The 18,568-nt window shown below is 41.2% G+C and overlaps 1 protein-coding gene across 1 annotated transcript in view; it reads right to left on the bottom strand.

Annotated features, from left to right (window-relative positions):
• LOC146273495 (copine-9-like) overlaps positions 1-18,568 on the bottom strand; it is a 180,014-nt gene that overhangs the window by 128,611 nt on the left and 32,835 nt on the right. The window contains exon 3 of the mRNA XM_084705201.1: positions 398-444. Within this exon, the coding sequence (XP_084561327.1) occupies positions 398-444 (47 nt within the window). The remainder of the gene's footprint in view (positions 1-397; positions 445-18,568) is intronic.

Genomic DNA, 18,568 nt, shown 5'->3' on the forward strand with positions numbered 1-18,568 from the left:
GACGCGCTTTCAACTTAAGAAAACTCTTGCCGGGGACCACAGCTCAGAAAACTTCTGCTGCGTAGGAACACATTTTCAAGCGTTCATGAATTTAGCGGATGTCTTTTTCTTACGTTGTGTTTTCCAAAGCCCGTAAGCATGGGCATCAGCAGCATTTTGAAAGTGGGGGGGACACATTTTGCCAGGGGGTCTGGGGGTTTCTCCCCCAGAATTATTTTAAAGATGTAGATGCAATTTCACTTGGGGGGGGCGTGACCATGCCCGTAAGAAACATTTCAGAAGAAACTTCAAAAACATGTTAGAGAATGAAGCCCATTGCCTGTTTGAACAAAGTTGTACATATTGTTGTTCATGAGCACTATTTAGAGTAAGAAATAAAATGGCGTGATTTACTCACCTCTCTCCATTCCTTTGTCCCAATGCCTTGTACATAGAGCACCATGACTGAGAAAAGACAGAAATGGGAGATATTGTTATACTATATCAGAATCAACAGAAGAATCCCTTTATACAGTAACTGAACACAGTATCTTCCAGCAGCGAGAATAGCTCACTGGTATAAGACGGGTTCCTTTAAAACACAAGGTTGTAAAATTGAATCCAGCCACAGTCATCAAGCATGTTGTGATACCGGACTATCTGTTTAGCAAAGCCAGGTACGCCACAGTAGCTGTCTAGAAGGATAATCATTGGTAATGACAATGTTTCATTCTCAGGGGATTTATACTCAAGAAGAGTCGTATTTATTGTGCTTTGTAGATATAACGCTGCTACATCTAGCCGTCGAATCAGATTTCTTGCATCATAAATTCGGAACAGTTTGACCCAAAATCACAAGATCGGACTATTCCGATTCTTTGCGGCACACTGAGTCGTAAAATATTACGCTTTCCCACGTCGGATATTTTGTACGTGAAGGTAATCAAAAGTTTCGGGGTAACGCCAATGCAATTTTAAAAAAGCAAATATTTTATTTTTCGGTTTTGCTTTGCTTCTTTAGCTACTGAATTTCCATATCGAATGCTGCTGGGCCCTTTCATTGCTGCTTGCAGCTATATTATGTAATTGTTTTTGTTGTTCTCAATAGGGGGAAAAGAAAATCATGTTTTTTTATTACTTAAATGCAAACATATCAAAATATATATTGAATATCGTGAAGATTTTGACAATATTGAGATATCGTTTTTTAATATATATTACCCAGCCCTAGTTATGACCGATGATCTGTTTTGCTTCATACAGCAAGGCTCGTAAGTAGCGAACCACTGCAATGGTTTCAACCACCGCTGCTGTGGTCTCTGCCTGTAGAATTTTTTTTTGTGATCCGAACAAGTTCATGCATTTGTGCACTAGGAATTTGGTCAGATTGGAAAGTCCAGTTGTGTGTGAGGATGCTGTTCATTGACTACAGCTCAGCATTCAACACCATCAACCCCCTCCAGACTGGTCTCCAAGCTTGTGGACCTGGGACTAAGCACCTCCCTATGCAAGTGGATCTTCTACTTCCTGACGGGGAGGCCACAGGTGTGTGAGAATCGGTGACCACACCTCATTCACACTGATCACCAACACAGGCACTCCCCAGGGCTGTGTGCTCAGCCCTCTCCTGTTCTTTTTCACTCACTCAGCTCCAACCTCCTTGTTAAGTTTGCTGACGACACAACCATCGTGGGCCTCATCTGACAGTGACGAGTCAGCCTACAGAGTGTCAGGACAATAACCTCTCTCTCAACCTCAGCAAGACTGCATGAATGATTGAAGACCTCCATGATAGCCGCTTGCATTCGGTCTCGCACACGCAGACTGGACAACAGTTTCTTTCCAAGGGCCATCAGGCTTCTGAATGGACATTGATATGAACACGGACACACTTCTCACTAGTCACTTTACACACTGTCACTTTCAGCTACTGGTTGCACTATCAGCAATATTGCACTATTGTACTTCACTTGTCTTAGGTTAGCATAGGTTTATAAGGGAATATAGGTTATGTCAGCTACTGGTTGCACTATCAGCAATATTGCACTATTGTACTTCACTTCTCTTAGGTTAGCATAGGTTTATAAGGGAATATAGGTTATTTCAGCTACTGGTTGCACTATCAGCAATATTGCACTATTGTACTTCACTTGTCTTAGGTTTGTATAGGTCAGGGGTAGGCAACCCTGGTCCTAGAGAGCCGCTGTCCTGCATGTTTTAGATGTTTCCCTGCACCAGCACACCTGATTCAAATGAATGGTCATTACCCAGCTTCCACAGAGCTTGATAACGACCCATTCATTTGAATCAGGTGTGCTGGAGCAGGGAAACATCTAAAACATGCAGGAGAGCGGCTCTCTAGGACCAGGGTTTCCTATCCCTGGTATAGGTTTATAAGGTTAGTATAGGTCAGAGGTCTTCAACCCTGGTCCTCAGGGACCCCCGGTCCTGCATGTTTTAGACGTTTTCCTGCTCCAACACCTGATTCAAATGAATGGGTCGTTATCTAGTTATGCAGAAGCCTGTTAACGACCATTCACGAATGGTTGTTGGTTTATGAAGACCTCTGGTATAGGTTATGTGTATTTAGAGGTTTAGTATGTTGTATATTGTTGTATATTAGGAGGTTTACTATATTTTAGCTTATCATAGATTATGTTCTGTGTACTGACTGTACAGTCAGATGGCTGAGCTGAGCGGTGAGGGAGTCGGGCTAGTAATTAGAAAGTTGATGGATCAATTCCCTGCCATGCCAAATGACGTTGTGTCCTTGGGCAAGGCACTTCACCCTACTTGCCTCGGGGGGAATGTCCCTGTACTTACTGTAAGTCGCTCTGGATAAGAGCGTCTGCTAAATGACTAAATGTAAATGTACTTATGTTATATTATGCCAGGTTGCTTTGCGTTGTCTTGTCCTAAGAATTTCAGTGCCCAGTCTGACCTTGTGTTGTTCTGTGCATCTGACAATAAAAGGCTTGAACTGGAACTCAGCAAACAATCAGACTAAATGGTAGAACAATGGTGGTGAAAACCAATCTTCTTGTGGACACATAAAACAACTTAAAATACATGAAATGGTATTTCATTTTTCATGTAAAGGACGGCTTGCTGTATTCCCCTGCTCGCCTGCACTGTGCTTGCCTTTCCCTCGGAGAACGGCACAGCCGCTTTGGATTCTTTAGTGAAGAGGATCTAAGGTCGGGAGACCTCTGTCCACCCAGAAACTTTGCACTGGTTACGCAACGCTATCACCACAGCTTATGAAGTGATGGGTTGTCCCGTGCCACTTGGCATTCAGGCTCATTCTAGTAAAGGGGTGGCTAAGTCTGTAGCCGCTCTTCGTGGCATGGTGTAGCATAAATCTGTGAAGCAGCGTCTTGGTCGTCACCTTCACCTTTTGTTTGCTATTACATTCTGGATGTTGTGTCCTCTTCCGCTCACTTTGTTCTGGCAGGGGGTGCATTGTGAACATGGGGGGGGGGGGGGGGTGTCGATATAACTTGCCCTGAAATGCCCTGTCCTGATGTTGTTTTTTGCTTCCTTTGTTGTCGCATAACACTGTAAAATACGCAGGACTGACATCAGTTCGGTGGCTTTTTCAAAACCTACCGTTTTACAGCTAAATGTTTTAATTGTGAGATTTGCATAGGAAAGAGGAGTGAATGGACTTAGAGGTTCACTGTACGTCCATTTTACCGTCGTTATTCAACTATGACAAGGTAAAATTGGTTTTGCAATCAATGACTCCTTTAAGAGCAATGCAGGGCTCTCAAGTTTTGAAGACGGAAGAGTGACATTCACCCCGCGGCCCCCCCCCCCCCGCCCAGGTGGTCAAAATAAATTAATAAATTAATAGCTTTTTTCCTGACATCTTTGAAAGCCAGCAATGATTAATGCATCCATGGCCAGGATATAATTATAAAATATGACATTATTTTAAAAGTCAGAAGTATTGAGCCTATGTTCGTTATGCACTGGGTTTGAACCTGCCACCTTTGACATCCTAAGTGCCACCATTACCATCTACGCCAACGAAACTTAACACATCATCGATGCGGGTGGCATTTTACTTACCTGAGGAGTGAGTTTCACCGATACACACCGGCTACATCTATGAACTACTTGTTCTGAGCAGGTGTTGTCAGTGAACAGTGTAAAACTGTTGGTTAAGAGACTTGTGAAAAACTGATGCTAATTATCTGGGAAACATTTTCTAACAGCAGTCAAGTTGTCATTGTTTGTGTCAAACAAGTTGAGAATTTGTTGTAACATTAAAGCAGAAGATCATGACTGTGCTCAAAGTGATGCTCGAGCTCCAGTGGTTTGCTTTGTAGGTGAACACAACTTTCGGAAGATGTAGCAGAATCACGAAAAATAACAGGATGAATTTTTTTTTTTCATTGGTTGTTGAATTAAATCTTACCCAGATACAATGGTGCTATTTTCTGATTGGCTATTGTGTAGACCCTTTCTTTTTTTGATTGGCTGATAAGTGGCAGGGTCGACTTAGAACTCCAGGGGAGACTCGCTTGACTGCCGGTTCCTTAGTGAGAGTGGCGCGGCCAGAGGAATTTTGGTTGGGTGCTGCGGCATATTAAATATATTATTTTTAAAAATTGTTTGCGTGACAAATACAATGTGTGGCAGGAGGCGTGACAAAAGACCGAAATGAGTGACTGTCACGCTCTCACTTGAGAGCCCTTGATCCTTGTTGATACATATAGTGGAAGTCACAGAGACTGTTGTGCTAAGTAGCAGAGCAAAATAAAATTTGCCATCCAGTACACCAAGCTATGGTACTTTTTGCTCACCATAAAATCTCCACCCCTCTTTTAATTCTGCACATTCATTCACTAAAAAGTGTGTTCAGCACGCATGTGTCCTTGGGGTACGCCATAATGGATGACTGGTTTATATGGTTATCTACGGAGAGGGACAGTACGGGTCGTGCATGTATTCCCTTCTAAGTGTGTGTCCTGAGTGCGGAGTGGCCTCATTAGAAACTAAAAGATGTCCATGTTTGCCCTCATTTCCTTGTAAAAGCTCATTGAAAGAGACATTTTCTCCCCCCGTAGGAGCTAGGAGATTGAGGCAGTGCCCTCATTCTTTTGGACATGCTCATCTTAGACTTATGCTGTGATGGGTTGGAACACCACCTCCTGAGGGATCTGCAAGGGTTCTGGGTTCTGTAGACTGGATTTTATGTCATACTCCTGTAACAAGTCTATTGGATGTACCTCACACACTCTTAAAACTCTCAGCATCTAACCTAAGACCCATATACAAACACATGGATAAGAATGAAAGAATGTAAAGAGATGGGGTAAGGGAGTATATGTGTTCTTACAAGTTGTGTGCCTATTGTGTGTATGCAGACAATAATACACATACACACTCACCCAATTTCTCTATTCTTTCACCAGAGGCCTGTTCCATAAAGCGAGTTTACCAAATAAGCCAGGCTTATGTCAGTTAGTCAGACTCATTTCTAGTTCATTCGGTCCCATAAAGCCAGCTCAACATAGTTTGAACTCAGTTACTATGGCAACTTATGCTGCGAAACTAGCCTGGTCCGGGGCAGGATAACTGTCAGGCTTAGCCTGTGTTGTTGCTTAACCAGATGATCCTGTAACACTGACCCAACGGGAAAACGATGATTTACCATGGACATTCTATTTGTCTCATTCTCATCAGTTCAATATGTTGGCTACATTTATAGAAATTCTACTTAAATACATAGGCTACAACATTGAGCCTAATGCATTAAACAATTATGAACAAGGATTTCCGAATGACACAAACGTAAAACGTATGGCTGTATGGTAGTTTGTGATTTCAAATGTTTAGGCATAGGCCTAAATCTAAATGATCCCAGTATAATTATCATAGCTACATAATTGTTAACAGTAGCTTACAATTGCAAAACAAACCTAAATCCATACATCTATCCTCCATTCTCCCGACACAAAAACCATGTTAAAAAGTTAGGCTACTGGATAATGTGTTGATTAATAGTAGGCTATTTATTTAAAACAATGTGTAAAAAGTCCATTTAGATGTGTTTAGATCGTGTCTGTTTTTTTAATCAATAAAGTAAAGGTCTATAAAAAAGGACCTCGAGCTTGGTAGCCTATTGTTCACGTCAAACATGGCTTGACATTTTATTTTGATGAAGTGGTGGATGAGGGAGCTGTCATAATACACTGCTTCAAGGGAACTTTCTTTCTGGAAGAAGTCACGTGGCCATATGCATTGCTTTTTGCCGTGGTTGATCGATATGATAAGTTCCAGGCTCTACCTCTCGGGCTGCTTAAGAATAAGGTGCACAATTATCTTGACTTCTTGAATATGACTTGAATTAGTCAGCTTGCGTGAACTAGAATGTGCCATTATGGAACCGTTTTAGCCCCAACTGACTTGTTAGGCTAATTCAAGTCAGGTTTGAGATTTTGAGTCCATCTTTTTTGAGTGGCCTTCATGGAACAGGCCTCAGGACAGGCTGCAGAAGTCTACAATCTCACTCATGACACAGATGCTTCTCTTTGCTGTCCCTGAACGCAGCCTCTTAATTTCCTCCCTCCATCCTGTCTTTAACCCATTCTTTTCTCATTCATCTATCTCGGTGCCTGATTAGTTTTATCCAATATTTTACATCCCTCTTCCTCATCGTCTTCCCTCCTTCTCCCTTTTTCACTTTGAAGACTGGAGTGGGAAGACGGAGGAGAATGGAGGAATGTAGGCATGTTGACTTGGCTGTCACATCCTGCCCTCCCAGGTCCCAAGGTTGTGGCATTATGCTGAATGTTTATGACCTATCTCCTCACCTTTTTTTGCTTTGAGACACAAGGTACCTGGATCAGAATGGGAGGTGGGAATGAGGATAGGGGGAGGAGAGGATTAGGTGAAAAAGAAGAGGGAAGGAGAGGGTTGGAGAAGAAAAAGGAAGGAGGATTGGGGGAGAGGTGGAATTGAAGTAGAAAGAAGGAGGCTTTAGGTTTTTAGACTTATAGACTTCAGTTTCAATAAATGTACTCATTTTCGCATTGCAATCGATGGACTTCAGACTTGACATAGTTAAGGAGTGAAAAATCCTTACGTGGAGAATTTTTCTGAATATCATTACGAAAATTATTAAGTTCTAAATGTTTTTTTATTCTGTCAGACTTCGACGGAAAGGACAGCCACAAAGCAGTAGTGTCACGCCCACGGCCGTGCCCAAGACTATCCCCCAATCTCAATATCCACTCTAAACCCTCACATACTTTCTTGAAGTCACATGACAAGTGATTTATTGCAAGAGGGCTCAAAATACTATGAATGAACCTTTTCAATGCTGAAACATGTTACACACTATTATTGTTTATTACTTTCTCCGCTATCAGTGAGCTTTGTGCTGACATGTTAACTTTTTAAAACATGTGAACTTCAGGGTTAGTTGCTCCTTCCATGCTTGTTTCTTTACCAGTCTTCTTCTTTCTTACCTTATAAGGCAGGTTTTCTTCCGCTTGCCCTGGTAACCCTTGTTTTTCACATCACAATGCTGTGAATTGTGCGCAATTTCCTTAGTCAAAGTCTGCAAAAATGCGGACTTACACAAAGGGTGCATAAAGGGCCCAAAATGTCTGCCAAAGAGTACTTGCACACTTTCTGATTTGACAATGGGACAGCCTTAAACCCTTACAGAGTTAGCGAGAACGCGTCTGTGAGGGTGGAGATTGAGATTGGGGGAAAGTTTGCCTGCCCTAGTGTGTCCCTGTGGTCTGTGTTTATTAGTTTCACCTGCTGTTAGAGAAACTCTCTGTTGTGCTCAAATGGGGGTTGTGGTGCGCTATGGTTTGTCGCTGAAACTGTGCTCGCTGCATGATGGAGTTGTCCTTGGTGCTGAAAGGGCTTGGAAATTATGTGTAATAAGTGTCTGATTAGGAAGTGTATCTCCAGAGAATGCACTTCTTTGTGTTCTAACTTGTTGGTGAGCACTTGAATGATTCTAAGACTTTCAAATTGTGGTTTATGCAACATTCATATACACCTACAGATTATATCAAATTTTCATGTCTTTCATGTTTTTTTCTTTACTGCCTTGTTGAGTTATCTAGAACTAGAAAATATTGTTTTGCTTAAACATACTATTCTACAAAGACCGGTAACACTTTAGAAAAATGGTCCGTTGTTAACAAGTAGCTATGCAGGAAGTAATAGGTAGTTCTACAGTAACACCAGGCTGCCAGGTAAAGCCAGGCTATAGCTGTCGGCTAGCTTGTAAAAAGTCCCTCATACAAACTGTATTGCAATCTAAATTTGCACTAATTCTACAATTTGAAATTCTAGTGAAATTCACCTAGTCGTTGTTGTTGTTGTATGTTAGCCAAATACTGGCCAAATACTGGATATTTACCATCCATAAAAATGTGCCACTGCCAAATGATTTTGCGCTCCTAACTCACTCATTGACGTTGCAACAGTATAGGTTTAGGGAAAACATGACATGGATTCAGGACAAATAGGTTTCGGTAAGCCAAGTCGACTGGATTTGGAAAATGGACCGGCCGTGATTTGATATTTTCTGAGCTGCAGAAAGACCTAATAGCAGGCACATGAAAATTGCCCGCATAATCATACAGTATGATCAAATATTGGGGAGGACGTGTCCCATAATCATACACCGGCATGTTATAATGTTAATATTCATAAACTGGTTTCCACAAATAACTCATTTCAGGCACAAGCTTTTGAAATGTTATAACCATGTTAAGTAAAAAAAAACATGTGAGTAAAAAAAACACAATTGTTCACTTTTTAGACATTACTTTTGTGATTAGTATTTCATTGGTTATTCTTCTTAATTGGTCATAGTTCACAAGTAGTTCACAATGAGGATATATTATTTAGTAATAATCAAATACCTACCAAAGAACTACTTTTCTACTAAATTCGCTATTACTTACTGCTTAGTTAATCTTGGTTCCATATTAGTTAATAGTATAAAATTCAGTGTTAATGTAAAACTACATATTACTTCCTGCATAGCTACTCATTATCAACTTTAGAGGCTTAGCCCAAACCTAGGTCTTTGTATCAGTTTGATGTGAGTGTACATAGGGACTTGAAGAAGTAACATTTTTAGCATTCATTTGAGTGCAATTTGAACTTTCATTTGATCTGTATGTAATCTTATGGATGGAATCTTAAAGGGGCAATTGACTGCAAAACCGATTTTACCTTGTCATAGTTGAATAACGACAGTTCGGTGGGTAAAATGAACATACCGTGAATATCAAAGTCCATTGACACCTCTTTCCTATTCAAATCTCAAAAAGAAAAAATGTGGCTGTAAAACGCTAGCTTTTCAACAAAGCTACCGGTCCTACGTAGGACCGGTGATCGCCCTCTTATTGGCTCGGGTCTGTATCTTTGTCACGCCCCAGAATTTACATCCAGACCAGCCCGAGGTAGCGTCTATCTCCGATACTAGTTTAGCTGCGCGCTGCACTGTGTAAACTACTTATAAGGAATTACAAAGAAGAACGTTTTGAATTATAACAAGGATATTGACAATGGACCACGGTCGTAAATGCTGTGTTCCAGGCTGTAGCCTACAGGGAAGGCTAACACTCAGTCTTCCCAAGGAGCCAAACATTCAACAGGCATGGCTGCTGTTGTCTTATGAGAAGATCCCGGCGAAGTTCGACACTCAATCATTAATTTGCTCTGAACATTTCACCCAAGACAGTTTTGACAACCTTGGACAATTGCAAGCAGGATTTGCTAGGAAGCTGAACCTGGAAAGAGGCGCTGTTCCGACCGTATGCTCATTGCAACCGCCTATAAGGACATATGATGTTGTGCTAACAGTTATTAGCAATGCTAATGTTTCCTGTATAATATAGCATACCAGGTAGAATGCTAAATAAGTTTCTACACACATCAAATGACTCTAGCTAGACTAGCTGTAGTCAGCATTAGAAGGGAAGCTTCCGAAAAATAGCCAGAAAACGAACAGCAGTCTGGCTTATTGCTAACGCCTGTCTAGATAAGCTATTTGAAAGAACTGGAGAAAGGCAGGTATTGATACAGGATATGGTAGCATTGCTAGTAACTGTTACTAGTAACACCTAGACTGTAGGCATGTAAACAAGTTTAGCTTGCTAACGCAAGAGCATAGGTAGAATGTGTGATAATTTAGCCTAGTTTATTGGCAATGGGGCTAATGTTGATTCTTGTTCCTGACTGTGTTTCATTCAAATAAATAACCTGTGTAATGTAAATCTACAATTCAAGATGCATGTTTGTCCAGATCTTGGTAATGTCATTTTTCAGCAAGTTATTTAGAGCTAGCCTAGCTAGCTAACTGAATCCGAGTAGAATCACGATATGGTTTGGTTGCTAAGCTGTAGCCTAACGTTCTACCCACCCAAGTCAATCAAGTTTGCTTCAACAACAGTTGAGTGGAAACAAGTAATGTTATCATTTCAAATGATATATAGTCAATCTGTTGAAATCAGTTTTGTGTAGACACAATAAACTTATTTGCACGTTTTTATTTCAAGTCTCCAACTTCGGTGTTTCAGCGAGTGCTGCTGTTGGCCGTGTTGCGTTTTTGCTCCTCAGCTTCGCTCGTTGAAAACCAACCAATCCGCGCGTAGCTCATCTAAATATTAATGAGCATACCATAAAAGGCGAAAAGCTAGTGTTTTTTCCAGGGAACATTTCAGAGGATCTGTCAGAGGGCATAGAACAGCACCCGGGCCATTTTCAACCCAACCAATGTTACATACCCTATTTGGAGACCTTAAGGAACAGTGTGAAATACCCAAAATAAACAGTCAATTGCCCCTTTAATCCTCGGTCCATTAACACAGTAAACACATTAATAAAGTAAACAATGTCGACTGCAGTGTATTCATTTTTATTTATTTTTTACTGTAATAAAAAGAAAGAATAGGCAACATTAAGCCAGGACAAGTGGGAGAAACAATTTTGACAATTACCATATGCCTATGTTTAACCAACAAAATATTAGCCTTTTCGATTTCTTGAATTTCTTTTAAATGTTTCATACGTAAATGTTTTAACAGCGAATATGTCATGTATTGTTTAGGGTCCTTGCCACCACAAGACAAATTGGCATTGCAAATTGAACATGTAGCTCTATTTGAATCGCCTTCTTTTGACTGAAAGTACTGCCAAACAACACTTTTTCTCCTCACGAGTTCCATTTTCACTTTCTCGCAGCCTACTGCATTGAACGTAATCAACGGCAAGTGTAGGGTTCGGTGGAAAAATATTCTAAGGTTCTGCAGAAACCGAACCCTGTCAAAAAGCCCAATATTTGGCCAAAACTGTTGAAGTAACTGTGGGAGTCTTTACTTTACATCCTAGCCGGTTATTTTTTTTAAATAAAACCTCCAGGAAACCACATTGAACTTGGCGGGAGAGGTGTACACCGAGTCTGAAACCCCAAACACGCATGTGCACCTTTTCGAGAACGGTGTCTCATAGCGTGCATACAGAGCGCAAACATAATCATTGAACAGAATTATTTACATCCCCTTTCTTTAGTTTGTGCCTTTTATGGAGAACAAATGGAAGGCTAGGCAAAATGAAAATTTGTAACAGTTTCAAAAATCCATCTTTAAATATACTTGAATGGTAATTAACCGACTTATACTCTCATTGCAAAACATTACAACATTTCAAGGTGCATCGGTGAACTCAGTGCCCAAAGTTGTGGCTGTAAACATACTTAACAGCAAATGTTATATGCTTAGCACTTCAACTAAACATACGTTTTTTTGCACATAACTCAATGGGCCTCATTCACCAAATGTTCTTACGAACAAATTTCACCAATGTTTTCTTATTTGGGATTTGTTCTTAGGTAAAAGGGCTGCCATAGACTCCTTGTCCTAAGTATAATAATAATAAAAAAAACTATTATTATACTTGCAACGGCATCAGTGTCTTTTATCACAATTCCGTGGGTGTCATCCGCCGCTCTCGAATTCTATACCGACGAGGCTCCCTCCATTGGGTTTGGGGGGTTTCATGGCAACGAGTGGTTCTCTGGAGCATGGCCCGCAGAGATAGTTTCTCTGGCTCTGGAGACGTACTCCACGGCTCTACACGAATTGTATCCCATTGTGATTGCTTGTTTATTGTGGGGGCATTTATGGTGTAGGAAAAAGATAACCGAGTTCTGTGACAACGAAGCTACTGTCCACATCATCAATAAAGGGAGGTATTCGGTGCCTTTTATCAATTGCTTAGTCAGACGGCTAACGTGAACAAGCGTGCTTGATAATTTCATATTGCGCGCCACATTCATTCTGGGCCTGGAAAATAGCATTGCTCCATCTACATTAAAAACCTACGACAGGGCATGGCTTCAATTCTCTGGTTTCTGTGCCGTATTTGGTGTGAGTTCTATGCCTGTGAATTTATCTGTGTTGTGTGCCTTCATTGTTCTTTGCTTCGAATATCGGAAGTTGCATCCCTCCTCCATTAAAGCACTGGTGTCAGGCATTCAAATTAATGTATGGTGTTCGGAGCCCTCAGCACGCAGCCTGCTCGGGAGCCCAAGCATCCGCCTGCTGATGAACGGGCTGAGGAAGCTGCGTCCAGAAACCAAAGATAATCGTTTACCTATCACTTTACCCATCTTGCACATGTTGGTGTCCAATTTGAGACAAGGGTGCTTCTGGCCTTACGTCAACACTCTTCTTGAGTCAGTGTTTTCTACGGACTTCTATGGGTTTCTGCGGTGTGGGGAATTCACCACCAGGTGTGCCACAATCTTTCCATGTAGTGAACTAACCGTGTCTGATGTTTTTGTGGCCAGTGACATGTTTACAGTTGTCCTAAAACATTCAAAAACTGATGTTGCATGCAGAGGTACCCCAATTGTGATTGCTCAAACTAATTGTGCATTTTGTCCACTCTCCGCTTTGTCACGGTACATGCTACCTCGTTTGCGCAACGACTCCGTGTACGGTGTGCTTGCTGCAGACTGTCCCCGGAACTATACACAGCCACCTGGGCATCATCCAAAGTTCCTACAGCCACTCTGAAAATGATGGGGTGTTGGTCTTCATCGGCATACGAGCGCTATGTACGCCCCAATGCCTTGGCCATCGTAGGAGCCCAGAGGTCTATGAGTTTGATATGAACGGAGCGTTGCGGCCATGTGGTCAAATTCTACATCTATTGCATCAATAAACAAGTTGCATTACAGATGGTGGCTGGGTCGGCTTGTTAACCCATAACAGTAAAATATCTCTTTAGATCTCGATTTAGACGTGGTGATATGCAGACGTGCTCTGATCTGGTAGCTATGAATCAAAATCCATAGTGTCTGAATCGAGATATCTTTAGAGATACCCTGGTCTCCATGGAACAGCGGGTGCTCTGCCGACACATTTGTTTATTCAATTCTCACATAGTGACATTGAGGATACATGCACATGTGCTCATGTACATCTTCGGGGTGGACGACGGGCGCTAGAGGAAGGGGTCTCTTAGGACAGCTGTTACTCTGCGCCGTATGGATGAGATTTTACCGGATCACGATCACAGTAGAATGTCTCCGTAGATCTTGGCTCAACACTGGTGATCCGCAGACGTGCTCTGATTCGGTAGCAATCAATCAGAAACCAGCGTCTGAGTCAAGATATCTGCGGAGATGCCCTGAATACCGGCCAGGGAACGGCGGGTGCTCTGCCGACACATTTGTTTATTCATTTTCACATAGTGACATTAATGGTACATGCACACGTGTACATCTTTGGGGTAGCCAACAGGCGCTAGAGGAATGGGTCTCTAAAGACAGGTATAACAGAATCCAGCGTCCGCGTCGAGATATCTGCGGAGACAGGCGGGCAGGTGCTCTGCTGACACTAGTCATTTACACTAGATAACATATCTTTGTGTTCCAGCGTACGTGCTGCCTTTGTGTACATCCTGATGGGTTTCCTGACGGGCGCAGCTCTCTGGAGGTAGCTATCTGCCCGATGTCAGATGAGAAGGGTACTGGGGAGATGGTCAGTGTATTTGGCTTAGTCGCAGGTTCACCTCCCGTCCAGCACCGGGTCTGGACGGGATGTGCGCGTGGGACGGCTCGGTAAACCGCACAGCAGATGGTATGTAACACGACGGATATGCACACATTCTTAGTCATCGTTAATGCTAGCATGACCCGCGCATCCAGAAAACACTTGTTTTTCGCCACTAATACGTACGTAGTGGGATGTCAGGGGGTCCTCCTGTGGCTCAGGTGCAGCGGCAATCTGCTTTACACATATTATGGCGGAGTGGTGGCGTGTTGGGGGATTTTGGGGGACTTCGAGGGATGTTGGGGGACTTCCTTTCTTCCGCCCACTATTACACCATGTTAGCAGCGCATATTCATTGTGCCACGTCTGATAAGGCATCTTTAAAAGACGCGAGGATACGCACACACTCACCCCCACTGTTGTATGATCATTACTGCTGCCGCCCTCCACCATCCCCTTCTCCCCCATGCTGTCTGTATGTTCTCTCCAACAGGGGGATTATATCTCTATTGCTCCCTGCCTCATATGTCGTGTATGTATGTGTTGCATCGAGGAGGCAGGGAGTGCTTCCCTTAGATCATCCACTCCGCCATAGTTAAATCTACATGTCCATGTCCATGTCATGTAACAATAAATGTTGAAATCTAATATGTGATTGTCATGACTGAAATATAATTCAGTGTTTCTCAACTGGTGGTTTGCAACACCTTTTAGCTCCTTCAAATCTTCAACTATTAAAACCATTCAGCTATCAGAAAAATCTGCAGTTTCAGTTTGAGTTCTATGACCTTTCAGCTTTCTACCTATGCTTGAATTAATATAAATCAATATTCATAATATTTTTTACATTTTAAACACCTTTTAAATTTCTTCAACTTTCAAATCCTTCTACTTCCTCAATCTTTCAGATAGAGCCACGATTTAAACTTTAAAATGTTGACAAACATTTATCTTCAACTATTTAAAAAAATTCTGCTTTTTGATATCTATTCAACTTTTTTCAATATCAGTGATTATGTTTCATGAGTTTTTCATACCGTTTCTGAAATGTACATGGGTGACCAGCGGCACGCCTGGTCTACAACACTCCGCTCCTCATCTCCCTCCACTGGCTACCCATCACGGCCCGCATCAGATTCAACACCCTGGTACTGACCTTCCGAGCAGTGAACGGGACTGCACCTGACTACATTAAGTCTCTCCTGCAGCCTTACACCCCCACCCGCCACCGCTCAAGACCGGCCGGTCCCAACATAAGCTCTTCTGGTGGAGTCAGATGGCTGAGCGGTGAGGGAGTCGGGCTAGTAATGAGAAGGTTGCCGGATTGATTCCCCACTGTGCCAAATGACGTTGTGTCCTTGGGCAAGGAATTTCACCCTACTTACCTTGGGTGAATGTCCCTGTACTCACTGTAAGTCGCTCTGGATAAGAGCGTCTGCTAAATGACTAAATGTCTTCTCCTGCCTGGCCCCCCAGTGGTGGAATCAACTCCTCACCTCCATCAGAGACACAGACTGTCTCTCCACCTTGAAGAGAGGGCTTAGTTATCTTATTTTTATTTTATTTTACTGTTGCTTGCTTTTCTACAGGTACACTTGCACTTAGAGATTCATGTTGTTTAATTGTAACTTGCTTAACTACATGCTCTTATGGTTTTTCCCTTTGGCACTTATTTTTTAGTTGTTCACAATGTGTGCTTCTTGTTTTGGCTACCTGCAATGTGTCAAATTATCTTATTATGTAAAGCTCTCTCTTGGAAGTCGCTTTGGATAAAAGCATCTGCGAAATGTATACATGTAAATGTATGTTTTAATTAACTTCAGTTAACTTAAATTATGATCCTATTAACTGTAACTTATTTCTGATTAATGCAGTTTGGTAAACAAGTCATATTTACTTGGACAGTTAAATATTCAAAGACAAAACCATATTTACTTTGCTAATTTTCCATACCACATACAGTATAGATTCATACAGAGAATATTGAGAAATATTTATTGACATCTTTAAATTTACTATTGTTTTTTCTCATGGAGAGATGGTGATTTTTGTTTGTATGTGCAATATATGAGGCTTGTCTGTATGTTAGTTTTGACATGTTGACACTAACTACTGTGTTAATTATTTCAAAATTGTCTATTTACAAAAAAATATATAATGTAAACAAATAAAATCAGTTTTTGATGAGGACACCATCTGCTTTATCCTTTTAACATCACTATATTTGCCAATTTTTTTTAACTTGAACTAGAAAAACAAATTTTCAGTTTCTCAATCTTTCAATGTTTAATACTTTTAACTAGTGCTGTCAGTTTAACACATTATTAACGGCGTTAACGCGAACCCAAATTAACAGCTTCAATTTCTTTATCGCGCGATTAACGCTCTTTTTGGCCTAGCAAACTTTATAGTTTTTTTCACATGCTGTTGCAACAACTACCGACGTTAGAAAACCTACAACACCACACCGGAACTAGCTAGACCGGAAACAAAACAACAGGCACGCCACACACACTTGTTTGGCTTGTAAGCCGGCTAAAGAGTAGTAGCAGAGCCCGTTTACGGATATTAGACATTCTCTGGTAGTAGGCTAACGTTAAGTTTTGAGTGGATGGCGAGCGCGAGACGCCGAAATGGATGCCAATAAGATTCTGAATGGAAAGTTTACTTTTAAAAACTTGAACTTTTCATTCAATATTTTTCTATCGTGATGTTATAAAAAAAGAAATTCTCAACTACATACTTTCACAACATACTCTCACATTGTTTATTGCACATACCTCTTTAAAAAAAACTTTAAAATCCCTTCTTCACTATTAATCTTTTCAACTGCTTTCAGCAAACACACATTTTCTTCAGGAAATGTACCTTCTGTAGTTTATATTAGAATCCAATTTAGAGGACATTGACCGGCTACCAAAAATCCTTCTCGGCTGCAACAGAATGATATTTTTAATCCCTTTCCCTAAATTCTCACATCCAAGGAATATGCATCTGCGACCAGGCATAAATAGGTAGAAAACAGTAGGCTGTAATGACAGCAATTTGGGATTGAGCTGGCGATCTGCTGATGCTATGCACTTTTTTTATTAGACTGTTAGCGGAGGAGCCATACTCAGTGCCTCCATTGTGTCATCGAGGCATCAAACCGATACCTTGGTTATGTGGACATATGTGGCCAGTATCCTAGTCCATAGTTAGAACTGATGGATATGTGAACTGCAATTGATATAAACAGACACAGCTATTTCTTGTTATATTAAGAGGATACTTTATTTAACCTCTAGGAGAATCAATCATAAATCCCCTTGTTGTTGATGTCATTATTAACATTTAAGGGCTGTGGTTTAACCTAGGATTAATACTTTTATCAAGACATTCTCCTCAAGTGTTACACAAGTGTTGGCTGGAGTGTGTACATAATGCTGTCATTGGACTCTGGAGAAGTGGAAACGTGTTCTCTGGAGTGATGAATCAAGATTCCCTGTCTGGCAGTCTGATGGACGAATCTGGGTGCGGTAGATGCCAGGAGAACGCTACATACTGGACAGTGACATGGTCATGGACTGTTTCTTAGGGTTAGGGCTAGGCCCATCTTAATGCTACAGGAATACAAATATATCTTAGAGAATTGGGTGCTTCCAACTTTGTAGCAACAGTTTGGGGAAAGCCCTTTTCTGTTCCATCATGACTGTTCCCCTGTGCAGAAAGAGGTGTCCATTAAGTCTATATTCAGGGTCAGACTGGGATGGAAAAACAGCCCGGGACTTTGAAACGCAGACCGGCCCGCAACCTGTGTACAGTTGCTTAATACAAATAAGCTATATAATAATAAAGTATCATGCAGTGCTATCGAAGACTGTTAACAAAATTAGATCTAATACAGTATCTAAAAATGAATATGGCAATTCTCCCTTCATTTATTTTTCCTTGCTTCTCTCCGTTTCTGCATCTGCTTTTAAATGTTGTAAAAGAACAATAATCAGTTAACTATAGGCAATAATGCAAATCAATTCAACAAACTAATTTCCATATAATAATCCTGTTAACATATAGTCTGTATTATAGTATATATATATATAGTATTGTGTACTGTTGCATTGCTGCCCTTTCAAATTCTTTCCACTGGACCCTTTCACCACAGCCTCCATCTCTTTCCCCGTGTCACCTGTCGCTGCACAGAACAGAATAAATAAGACAATTGCATTTGAAAAGCACATTTAATTTTTAAAGCCAAAAAAACATGTTGTGCATATTTAAAAGAGTGCCTTTTTTCTTGGCCATTTTCCCCCTTTATTTAAAATATACAGCCTACATATTGGCAACAGTAATACAATGTATAATGTTTTGAGAAAAATGAAAACTATATGGTTTGGATATTAGAATTTTCTAAATGTCGACAATGCAGCTGCTGGCACCTGACGCCTCTGGTAGGCTACTACCGCATCTTTGGGCTGCAGACTCTCTCTCACTTAGCTTGGTTATTGCCAGTCTAAACATTTGTTCAATATTTTTACATTTTACAGCATTTTTCAGGTGTG

Source organism: Hypomesus nipponensis, chromosome 9 (genome assembly GCF_054491055.1).
Source record: "Hypomesus nipponensis isolate SF chromosome 9, ASM5449105v1, whole genome shotgun sequence".
Classification (NCBI taxonomy): Eukaryota; Metazoa; Chordata; class Actinopteri; order Osmeriformes; family Osmeridae; genus Hypomesus; species Hypomesus nipponensis.